General features: G+C 38.8%; 1 protein-coding gene across 2 annotated transcripts in view; it reads right to left on the reverse strand.

Annotated features, from left to right (window-relative positions):
- Positions 1–12634, reverse strand: part of KIFAP3 (kinesin associated protein 3) — a 73367-nt gene that overhangs the window by 13992 nt on the left and 46741 nt on the right. For both annotated transcript variants that reach the window (XM_050901107.1, XM_050901108.1), the window contains 2 exons: positions 10373–10562; positions 5932–6031 (listed from right to left, as the gene is read on the reverse strand). In XM_050901107.1, coding sequence (XP_050757064.1) covers positions 5932–6031; positions 10373–10562 — 290 coding nt within the window. The remainder of the gene's footprint in view (positions 1–5931; positions 6032–10372; positions 10563–12634) is intronic.

The following is a 12634-nucleotide window of genomic DNA, read 5'->3' on the forward strand; positions in this document are numbered from 1 at the left end:
TTTCGAGACTAAAGCAAGGAAGAGATGAAATCCTAACTTCAATGCTTGAGAAGTACAACATGTGACTGCTTTTAGCAAATCTAATTGAAGATGAGGATCTATATGGAAGATAGCTATAAATGTCAATGTAGGATATAAGTTAGAGGTACAACCGTTTAAAAACATTTTGATAAACATTCACCAACTGAGCATTTGCCAGCACCTTGATGCAGTTCCTGTACCTGACCTGAACAGGAGCTATTCAGCTGTGACTCACGACTGGGAGTTCACACCACACTGCAGGAGTCAACAGGAATGGAAGGCTACCGACCTAGGTCTTTCCCCCATGAAATTCACACCTGATTTTCATCAGGGTACACAAGCAAAAAAGCCTGTGGATATGACTGTTCTTGCCATTCAATGTGGACTCGTAGCACATGCAGACATTACCTGTGGGTAGCTTAGCTAGAGATAAACTAAGTCACAGTAATAGCCTTCCCTGTGCTCCCACCAGGACCTACAGCCATGTATTAAGTTACTGAAGCCCACATCACCGCAGTTTCCATCAACTCAAGACACAACAGCTTGGTTATGCATGCCTATACTTGCCAACAGACACAGCTTAACTGAAGTCAACGCAGAGCGGCCTGCAAGGTCCTGGCTCCATATACTTAGCTCACAAAATATCACAATGACCTGCCATGGCAAAAAGAAGAAATGCAGCTACAGTTTTAGGCTGTAAATCCAGGCAAAAGGAAAGATGTTCCACCAAGGACAGAGACAGACAGTCACCCCATAAAATTGGTTTGGTTTGACATGCCAAACCTCACTGCTTCCTGGGAAGAAGCTTCAATCAGATCTCTGTTGAGAGGAGATGTGAGCACACACGCCGGGAACAGCACGCACATAGAAACGCCTTGTCTTAGTGAAAATGAAGATTGTGCAATGGCAGCTCTGCTACGTTTTATAACAAGGTTAAAGCATTCTGTACTGGAGAAAACTTCCTCGGGAAGGAAAAAAAGAGTTTTGGCTAGCTCCAGCATTCCTAACTATTAATCCTTCTAAAGCTACACACAGAGAGGATTTGGGAACTCTGATGAAGATATTAACAAAAAATTCGCTTTTGCACTTAAAAGTTTGTACCATTATCTAGTTATAGCTGGGAAAGGTTAAAAAGTGGTCTCTTCCCCGAAGGGTAAGAAAAATACTGTGGATATCTCTATTGTAAGATATTTAGCCATCACTATTATGTTTGTGTCTTAAAGTAATTAGTCTCTAGAAGGTGATTAAAATTTGATAAATGACCATAGATTCTTGAAGATGTCTTTCAGCTGGTCTTTATCCCTTCCAGCTCAGACACTAAGCTGTCATCGCATTAGCCAAAAGGTGAAGGATTTTTTGTTTTCTACAATCATAAAACTTTCACTCTGTATTAAGAGTTATCAGAACCAGGAGCCTTGAATACAGATTTTAATAACAGATGAAAATTTCAAATCTATGCCTAATGCCCATCTGCTTCTGAAAGACAGTAAGATGATTCAAAGCTGGTAATCTAATCACAAAAGTCTTTTCCTAGCCAATGAAAAAAACCTGGATACAAGCTGTCAAAACAACCTCCTCAGCCATGTATTTTCTGCTGAATGGAAAACATACCTTACGATCTGTTTGCATTCTGCTCCAAACCTTTGAGGAAAACAAGAAATGCTGTTTATGTATTTTATCACCGCTTCTGTGTACATTATATTCTGAAATAATTCTATTTATAGACATCATACACAACAGTACAACTCCACTAAGAATATAGTTCAGAAATAAGAGCTGTAAACTAAAGTTGCAAAACACACAAGCTAGATTACCAGAAACAAAGCATTTCTATTTCTAACAATGCCTTGAGTCCCTAAAGTGAGGGTGGCAGTATTAGAAAAATGGCAACTTTCCAGGTCTTCACTTATGTGCTGCTTCTCTTTTATGCTGACAAGTACCAGAAACAACAAGTATCCCTGCTTGCTTCAGGATATGTTCAGAATAGCAAGCATGCAAGCAGATCTACAAACTGAATTTAAGGCTAGATACTTTTACAATTCCCTTCAAAGTTGTTCTGTACTTCATGATGCAGGAATTGATCATGCAAGGTAGCATTCTCAACTCTTGACAGTAGTCAGTACTCTAGGTTTCAAAGGGAAGTCCAAGAAACCCTGTGAAGGGAAGGCAATGTCTTTGAAAAATGCAGCCCCTAAGATACTCCACCTAATTCGCCAGATCTATAGATGTTCTTACTGCTCATACTATTACTTCATGTTTCCCTCTTAAAAAATTATGGGGGGAAAAAAACCCATGTGCTATTCCAGTGAGCACAGGTGCCTATAAATACCTTAACTTTTATAAACTCTTGTTTTACTCTTGACTTCAAAAGAGGACTTCCCTACCCACCTAAGACTGTGCAGCAGCTCTAGGTATGTAGGTCCAGTGTCTCCTGGGACAGGGACTCCACAGGAGATGGTTGTGATATCCCTGCTGGGTTACAGGAAAGTCAACCACTTCATCGATTGCACATCTGGATACAGCTGCTGCTCCAATTCCCCTGAATTTTCCTGAACGTAACATGGTGAAACTGCAATGGCAGAGGCTGCCCCGGACCTCTGCTAGAACTAACATCCTACAACCAAGGCAGCACATGGTTTTCACTCTCTGCTCAATACAGTATAACTGGTATAACAATCTGATACATGGCCGCTGGTGTGGGCTGAGCTCCCTTGCACAAGTATTGTTAAATATCGCTTACAGTGAAAATCTTCAAGGTGCCTTGAGCTTGGTTGCGGTCCTTGAAAACCTCTTCTCATAGACTCATTTCTTTGGCTCCAAAAAATGAGGTTGGTGATCAGAACACACTTAAGCCGTGGTAACGCACTGGGGGCACCAACACTAGCTCAGCTTCTCAGTGACATGGAGGCACTAAAAAGGTGAGTCTTTCTGGCTGACTTGTTAGGCTTTCCTGGAGGCAAGGGGAAGTCCTTGATCCAGTCTGAGCACGTTGCAAGGATAGGAAATAACCTCAGAGAAATTAAAGAGGTAACATATCCTAAGTCTTCCTCATAGGAATGCAGAAAGAAGAAGGGATTAGATTATTCAAAGCTGAGTAGCAAGAAGTCAGCTCGTGGTTGTCACCTACCTCAAATTTCACAGGGTGGTCTTAAGTGATGGAAAAGACTCCTTCAGAACTCACCCCATGGCTTAGCAAACAACTGTTTCTATTACAGAATTTAAAAGCCTAATATAAAAGGCCAAGATCAGAAGATACAGACACAACAAATAAATGTATAACAAATTTAAAAAAAGTATAACAAATGAAAAGACCAAAAATATGCATCTACTCATTATTAGGCCATCTCTCTTTGAACTCACAAAAAATATTATATTAACTGACTTGCTAGTTGTCTATGCAAATCATAACTCAGCTTTCTTTAAAAAAAGTTTCTGCAAACATATTCAAATATTAATAATAGAAAAATGAACCATTTTTATAACAAAAATCTTGATTTATTAAAAGCTGGAACTGGTTAAAAATAAATCCTTGACATAAGGTTCTTGTTAGCTTTAAACTGTAAGCATAAAAATACCCTAGAATTATGTTTTGGTATGGATGAAATGTACACTATATAACACATAAAAAGAGCCTTGACTTGCTGCTTTTATTTTTAATTAGGCTCTCTAGCACGTATGGTTTTACCTTCCAACACCAATTCAAATTTGGGTAAAAGGGAGGGTCTGACTCTCCAAACTCATGGGACTGGCAATTCCATGGCTCATGCCTTGGAGCACTAATGCATTTTACATTAGCTCTAAGCATCAGGAAATCCTGGCTTCTGGCGCCAAGAAGTTCAAAACGGTAATGACACACATCTGAAAACTAGGATTCGCCGTTCGACTGCCAGTATCTATTCTATCAAACAATTCAGTCCTGCTCTGTTACAAATAGGACAGAACATTTGCAGCAGTCCACACTGTTTCCAATTAGACTGCGTGTCTGGACTGCAGATAAATCCATGGAGCAATCATATTGAAAAAAGTCTTCCTAGAAAACAGAATTCTAATGAGAAATCTGAATATTTACAGAGGCTATCATCAACTGGCAATTACAAAGTTTGTCATTAGCCAAACTGCAGTTTTTCCTTTGTTTTCTTTCTTGAGGTAAGCCCCGAAAATGCCTTGAGACATTACAAGAAAATTCTATGAATATTTAATTTAACTAGGTATACACCAGATGTATTGTGCTACTCATTTTAGTTGGAATACAATCAGATTAAAAAGCAGCTTACTAATGTAGCTCCCTGATAAGGGACTGAAATTTGAGGTTGAGTGATCTACTTTAACTTTTACCCCAGGACACTCAAGATTTTTTTTTTTTTTTCCCCAGCTGCAAGCTTTCTGGCAAAGCAAGAGCATCTTGACTGGGGCTATATGTAAGTTTATTGGAAACAAAGGAGTCTGCAAGCTTCACCCTACACACCTTTCCCACCACTTCCAGTGGGACATGAAGACTGTTGGGACCACATACCCATACAATGTTCTGGCTAATACAGAAATCTGTCATCATCTGGGTTGTGTGTCTCTTTTAAAGTCGAAAATGGTAAGTCACATAGTAAGACTCCAAGAGCAGCATATAGCTCATACTTCCCTCAGTCTCTCTTATCACCTGCATGCTCTGAAACAAAGGTTGCGCATTCGGAAACGATCAGTGCCAGTATCCCTTTCCGAAACATAGGCTCCACGCAAAGGGTGACACACTAGTCTGAACTTGATCCTTACTGAGTATAAACACTTCCATTTTTCAAGAGGATCCATTTCTTAAGTCCTACTTTTTTCCCCGATCTGAGCATTTTAGTTATTTTAATTTGTTCTTAAAAATGTCACCACCATTCCACCCTTGCTGAATGTTCAGCTTTCTTGTGCATCACAGGTAGAATAAACAAACAAGTGTAACAGTCCACTGCCCTTTAACAATTACAAGAAGCCAAAGTAAGGGAGAAAAAACTTTTTGGCTTCAGCTGTACATACTGTGAATTACTCATATTTTACAAATGGCGACTAAAGTTCTAAGTGGTGAAAATAACATTCTTCCTTTGGAAAGAACTTCAACCACAGGGCTGGGCATGTCCAGATAGCATCCTGTTAAAGTCAATTCTGTACCTTGACTGTAAAGTGTTTCAAGTATTTCCTGCTAATGAATGCACATAATTCATGCTCTATAAGAGGCATTTCCTAAACACTACAGGATCTATGAAGATTTCATTCTTTGAAATGAGTCTTTTCTATTTTGAAATCGTGGGAGAAGTCTACTCAGAAATTCAAACTAGAACAGCTTGCTAACTTTCAGAGAAGGAGAGGTCACTAACCAGAGGGGGAATTCAGAGAAATATCTCCCAAAAGTCAAGCCAACATCTTTTGCTCATCTAGCAAATTTTCAAAGTGCCATCAGTAATCTAACTGAGAATACCTTGGGAAGACTGAGGTTAAGGGGGAAAAAAAAAAAACAAAAACAAACCAACCAAACCCACAGAAATAGTTCTGGCAGCTGAGAAACTTATTTTTAACCATTTAAGAATATTGGAAACAAAAGTCTTCTAGGTAATCAGCATCTCAAGCCTCTCTTTAGATATTTCCCAACAACATCTGAATAGTATTTGAGTAATTGTCACAACATGTAGTTAGTTGTGTGTTCTAGTTTTACTTTTCTATTCTACGGCTTTTGGAAAGCTATGATGATTACAACGCATACATTAATATATTAAAAGAAACATGTAATTCAGAAGACAGACTAGAACTGCTTTTTCAGTGTAAACCATTCCCGCTGCTATGAAGGCAAAAATTGTTGAACACCACAAATGAAGCCCTATAAAGAAACCTGAATAGCAATTGTTGGATTATACGCATTGTTTACAAACAGCAATTTACCTGCTAGAGAAGGGATGCTGCCCAACGAGGTCTCCATTCTGAAGATGGTAATCACTGAAGAAATCCGGACTCACTGCTCCATCGGGGGCTATGAGGCCATCTATAAAAACAAGGAAGATACAGTGACTGTATGAAGGAGCGTGACTTCAGGGCAAGCGGGCAACACAACCTGTGCTGGTTTGCCTTAGGAATTCATTAGCAACTTGCAATATTTCTGGGAGGAATGTCAAGCAACAATAATACTGAAAAACAGCAACTTCAATTACAAAAAACCTTACTGGGACTCTAAGTAGCTCAGCCTACTGCCCTGAAAAAAGCTGCACCTAAGAAATATTCTCTTACCCCTTCTTCCTCAGGCCTGTAAAGGTTATATCAAGACCCATCTTGTCTGCCTCATCATGAAAGTGAGCCCAGAGAAAAAGTAATGAGAAGGGTCAAACATTAATCTGGGCCAGCAGCATAAAAGTAGAAAAGCAGCAAAGGTCTTCATTGTTCAGACTCTACCCTTCATCACTGTATCTCTTAAAACTGGTTAAGAAAAACAGGAAAGCAACTTCAAACCTATTTCTTTCATCTCCCCCATATTTTAATGTCTTCTAGCTATTTCCTAATAGTGTGGTCTTTTCACATGATATCCTCTCAAGAACATAAGTTTTCTTTTGCTTCCTTTATATTAAAGCACTGGCATATGAAGATTCAGACATTTGTAAAGCCAGTAGTATTCCTTAAAGGCTTCACAGTCTCTGCTTGCTTTATAAGGAAGAGAAGAAAAATCAAGGGCTAACATTTTCCCTCTGTTACATCAGTGTAAATCCAGAGTGTCTTTGAAGTAAAGTCAGTGAACTGACCCCCGCTGAATGAGAGCCCAGCTTAACTCTTTCCTGTTCCCATTCACAAAACGCATTTCTTGTTAATATTAAGGGCACAGTTCTTACTTGGTAATTAGTATTAGGCTCTAATCAGATGAAATGAGCTATTTCATTAAAACAGACCCTACATCAGTTTGTTTCCATTACTGTACGAAAACGATCCCAGACTTGCAGTGCAGAAAGCATCTCAATAAAAACAGGGCAGAAACAGGTACATTCAGACTGATACTTTAACAGAGGAGAGAGAGAGATTCCTAATGACTAGGAAGTTACAAATGCCATTCCACTTTAAAGAAAGAGAGATAAGATCCAGGGAGTCACAGGCCACTTAGCTTAACCTCTGTGGTTTCAAAACTACTAAAACTGCCTGTGCAGGAAGCAGTGGAAAGTTACTTACAGACACAAGGGCTTAGAGATGACGACTCAGGCATTCGAACAAATCTCCCTGTGCTTTATGAATTCACCTGACGTTTTTTGAAGATAATATAGTGACAAATGATAAAAGGAATAGAATTGACACATCTAGATTTCTAACAGACATTTGATGAGGTGCCACAGAGATTCATTTAGAAGATAATACCTCATGGGAAAGTGACTGAATACAACACAACAGATTGTAAATGAAAAATGCTAGTCATGATCAGACTACGTTTTAGCAGCATAAGATAGCTGTACATGGCTATATTCTAATTGTATACATGTGTATACAGTATGTGAAAGAGTATTACTTGACAAGCAAGTAATCTAGCACAGATCGATATTACTGTCTTTCAGCATGTTCAGTGAGACATGAGTGCTCTGTGATATCATATGGATGTAAAATGACCAAAGAAGAAGAAGGAAAGTTGAAATGGCTATTATTAACACTTGTGCCAAGTTTTCCTATCTCACCACCTATTCTGTATTTTTCACAGAAAAGAAATGAGGGGCAACGTTAGCACTTTTATACCTGCAGCACTTCAGATCAAAACCAATTGATTTAAGTGACTATGTATTTTAAACAGTCAGGTTTGGTTAAAACGTATTTGAAAGCAGAGAGACTTAAAAATAACATCTATCTTTGTATTAATAAAGAAAGCACTACATTTTAACTCTGAGGCTAGAGCTACCACTACTTAAAGTGTCTTCAATCAAGAGTGCTAACATTCAAACCATAACACTCAGAGTTATGGCTCACATGAATTTATAGCAAAATGAAAGCACATGGATAGCATCAGCTGCATATAATATGATTACACAGTTAAAGGACATCTGTTGTTATGTACATTTCAACATAAATTAGGGGTTTGTACTTTCAGAGCAAGAGAGACACTGAGCTCATGAAGGTAACTTCAGAGATTCTACCAAGTTTTTCATGTAGGTTTAAATTACTATGCAAGAGAAATGTTGCTATATCATTGCAATAAGGAACTCATCTTGCCATCAGTGAACTCAAGAACTATTATAGGTGAGGGAGAACTTGTATTGAGCATTAGCCATCAGTGCAGGTAATTTCTAAAATTATCAAATTGAAATACAAGCATTTAATTTCTGGTTGCACAAAGATTTATATTTTTGTTATTTTTTGACTAAGTAATGCTCTGTCCTTCAGAAGCCCAAATGCCTACTCCAATTGGTAACAATAATCCATAGCCTTTTCAAAGGAATATTATGTCCCCTCTGGCAACATCTCAAAAGTATAAATCTAGCAGACTTCAGAAGCACACCATTACTGGCAATTGTCAGAAGGAACCTGAGAAGTGAATCTGTATTTTGAATATAATCAGCTACTCTTATACCTTTAAAAACAAAAGGACTTTTCAAACATCTGCAGAACATATCATTGGAAATCTGCCTCTCCTTCCCGGTCAAATATCAATTCCAACACAAAAATCTTTGTTCAAATAACGTTAAGCCTGTAACGTAAATGATTAAAAGCCAGGAAATTCAGTGTCACTGGTGCCACTCCATCTCTGGCTCACACTGTTGGGAAAAGAAATGGCCCTGTGAAATAAGCAAAGGTTTATTATTAAGACCTGTAAAGGGGAGACTACAACAGGCATGCTGGCACATCTTTAACTTAGGAAGCCCAAAGGAGATGATGTAATAAAAGACCCTGGTACCGTACAACACATGGCTCCCACCGCTAACCTTGTAGGTCTAGTAGAGCAAGATAAAGCTACAGGATTCAAAAGGAAAAACCTAGCACTAAAAAGGCAAGTTGCTATGGCTGACATATATAATCAAAAGTAGAAGAAAAAGAATCCTTAAGTTCTGGTATCCTTTGAGAATAACTTTTGAAATGCTACTGAGATCTTGCACAATTATTTTCTCACAGCAACTACAAGTAAAGCTTATGGGTTTTAGTGGTTTTGTTTTTCTTATTACTATTCCTGCAAATTCATCCAGAGTCATAGAGTTTTGTGACTCATGCTTCATAGCAAAGGACTGGACACTTATGTGGAAAATAAAAAACCACAGACACAAATCCAGCAATTAAAAAAAAATCCAGGCGCACACAGTCATCCAAGAGTTTGAAAAGGATATAAAACCGCAAGTTTGAGAGCATAAGCCAACTCCTAGTTATGAAAAGTTATGAAGACATTTATCCGGTGGGCAAATGATTTCATGACTGTCTCCTGCAGAGTTTTTTGAACCTTCCTCTGAAACAGCTGGCAATATTGGACTAGATACATCAGGGTCTTAATCCAGTATGGCTACTTCTATTTTCTCAGTGACTACAAAATCTTTATGGGAGGAGAGAGACAGAGCAGATTCCACTTGAGATCCCCCAGAACTGTGCCATTATGCACTACTAATAGGATTAAGCAAAATGATGAGAAATGTCTTTTTTCTTTAGAAAATGTATTAGGGTTAATCTCAAATAGGAACATGACTCTTAAGAATAATTCTGTGGTTTTTTAAACTAACTTCTTCAAATTGTCAAGCAACAACTTTTTCATATGAGGAACTAAAAAAAAAAAAAAGTATTTACAGAAGAGATTCACATGCTTCCCTAGATATATGACAGCAACAATCATACAAACAGATTAGCTGAAAGTCACGGAATGATTGCCTCTGCTAAGGAACCTACAAGTTTGATGTGGCTCAACTGAAGTCTTTCATCGAGATCTGCAATAAAAATTCCATCACAGAACTAACACACGAGGCAGAACAAAATTCAGCATCAAATCCCACAGCTGTGAATTTAACAGGGATGAGAAAAGATTTGTGTTTGCAAAGCAAACAAGCCATGGACACAAGAAATAGGTGTGAAGAACAAGGCTGGGCCACCTTTATTCAAATCAGTCGTCATGGTCGATTAGCTCCCTGAGCTAGGTCTACTCATATTTCTGAAGACCTGTAACACTTCATAAAATCATGGATACACAGTACTCAATCCATCATTAACATCCTAACAAGGACAAGCCCATCCCTGGCTAGCACGCATCAGTGCTGCTCCCAGTGACACAAAAGGGTAACTGTCCCGCTGGTTTGAGTCAGCGGATTCTCTCTACAGCCCCAGGTCAAGCTCCCGTTCCAAACACAGAGGTAGCAATCCCAGTCCTGAATACTAATATATGCTGCCTTACCTGCATTGTAGTAGAGGTCAGGTCTTTCCAGAATATCCCCTTCATGGATGTAGGGCTCAATACGATCATCACCATACAGATACTGCTCACTGTCATCCATCTGCCGACTCTCCACCATTTCCAGCCACTGAGAGTTGTGCCATCGAAATTTCTCGCTCTGGATTTTTTTAGCCCATTCCTCATCATACTCCTGTTAAAAATCACCACACAATATTTTAGGATGAGGTATAGACAAAGCTGTTTGGTTTAACAGGAAATGGCAGAGGAATTTAACGTCAGTGAAAGATGTAAGTTTCAGGGCTCAGTGACTTAAATCCTCTAATTCAGTTTGCAGAGTACTTTGACCAAACAAGGGAATGATTTTGCAAGCGCTAGGCATTATTCTGTTTTTGTACAAGCAGCAGTACAATCTTCCCTTCATGGTTTGTAACTTTACACCATCCAGAAAAAACTCCTGCTTTGAGCAGGGAAGGTCTATCATCACAGTCTCCTCATTTGGTTTATCAAGAAGAGCCAATTACCGCCAATTTTCAGGGGGATTTCAGTAATTAATTATTAACACTGCCCAAATACCCTGTAAGTCCTCATTAGATGAGCATTCACTAGGACAACTAGTTACTAGAAAATACAACCAAAAAAGGTTGTGATAAAACCAATAAATCTTTATTTTATTTCATGAGCTCCAATAAGACAGGATTTAATTTTCAACTTCTTGTCAAATTTTATAATGGCTTTCTATGTTTAATATTGAATACCCAAAAAAACGGTACACAACATTTGTAATAAAGAGGATATGGGAATCCAAGATACAAAACTAAAATCTGAGAAGAAATCCAGAAAGCTGAGGAAAACAGGATATAGGTTCCAGCCACTATGGAAACAAAATGTAGGCATGAAATTTCAATCTGGATTACAGCCTAATTGCACTCAACTGATGTGATATTCAATATAAAGGAGCATCAGAAGGAAGTGACATAGCCTATGGTCACTGCAATCAGCTGTTTAGACGGCTCTTCTAAACAGACCAGACTATGTGGGCTGTTGATTACCACTGAGGGAACACAGACCTGTGGATAATACTCAGTTCCTCAATAATATTGGAAAAATAGGGCACAGCTAACTATAGTAAACTCATCAACATATGAAATCTGCAGATGTTATCAATTTGGGAAGATTCACAAATAATGCACCATGGTTAGTACTTTTTTAATCAAAGGATTGTGAACAAGAATAACATTCATAACCAAAGTGTTTCTACTTGTGGGAAGAAATATCCTCATGAAACAGGGCCCACTTCACTGTCTTCTAACTACAAAGGAGAGAAAAACTGAAAATAGTTTAACTCTCACGTTGGTTAACACATGATCTAGACAGACTTTCCTTGGAGATCTAGCTGGAGTAGTTTAAGGTTTTTAAAATCTGTTTTACTTAGCCCTGAAGGGGATGAAGAGTGTTCACACAATTAGCAACAATGCCTTGGCTGCGGAAGTGGTAATTTCTTAAACTGCTCCAGCTAGACATGCAAAAGTAGGTCTGTCTATAACCGGAGGTCAAAAAATAGCAGTGAAGGCAGAGTAAGTTGGCTTAGTAGCCCAGGTTAAACTTCTGAAACCCCTATAGACTGAACTTGAGCTTTTAAACTGGCTTAATATTCAACCTACCTTGTCTTCACTGCTATTAACCTGACATAGGTAACACCCTCTCTGCCCTGTGCCTTTTCCACCCTTCTGACCAGCTGATAACACAAAAACCAGCTGGCCCCATCATTCTGGCAGAGGCTTCTCTGACATTGCTAACGAGTATCTAGAGCATCCAAGATTCCATGGGGAATCATGTCACATTGTGCAACCACAAACCCTTATTCTATGGCACTGGGTTTTTAAACTTTGTTTTACTTGGAGAAATGGGAAGTTTGTTTCTCTTGGCTTAAAGCAGAATGTAAACTCCCTTTTGATGGGACATCCATGCAAGTACCTGCAGATCTGGGGCGCTGATCAGTCTGTGGCATTATTCTAAATTCTCCAATTCCACCTCTGATCAACACTCATTACTAGACCTTTCTAACTCCTCTCTGCACCATCCTGGCACACAAGCCATCCTGTTCAAAACCTGGTCTCCTGCATAACTTCCATACACAAAGCAGGTATCACCTGTGGGATCTACAGATATTCTCAGTGCCTAGTGGCCTCAAGCAAAATTCCAGGTTTCTGTCAGCCATACAGTAATGCAGCAACCTTAGGGAGGGAGGGAGAAAAAAAAAAA

This window comes from Gymnogyps californianus, chromosome 8 (genome assembly GCF_018139145.2).
Source record: "Gymnogyps californianus isolate 813 chromosome 8, ASM1813914v2, whole genome shotgun sequence".
NCBI classification, from domain to species: domain Eukaryota; kingdom Metazoa; phylum Chordata; class Aves; order Accipitriformes; family Cathartidae; genus Gymnogyps; species Gymnogyps californianus.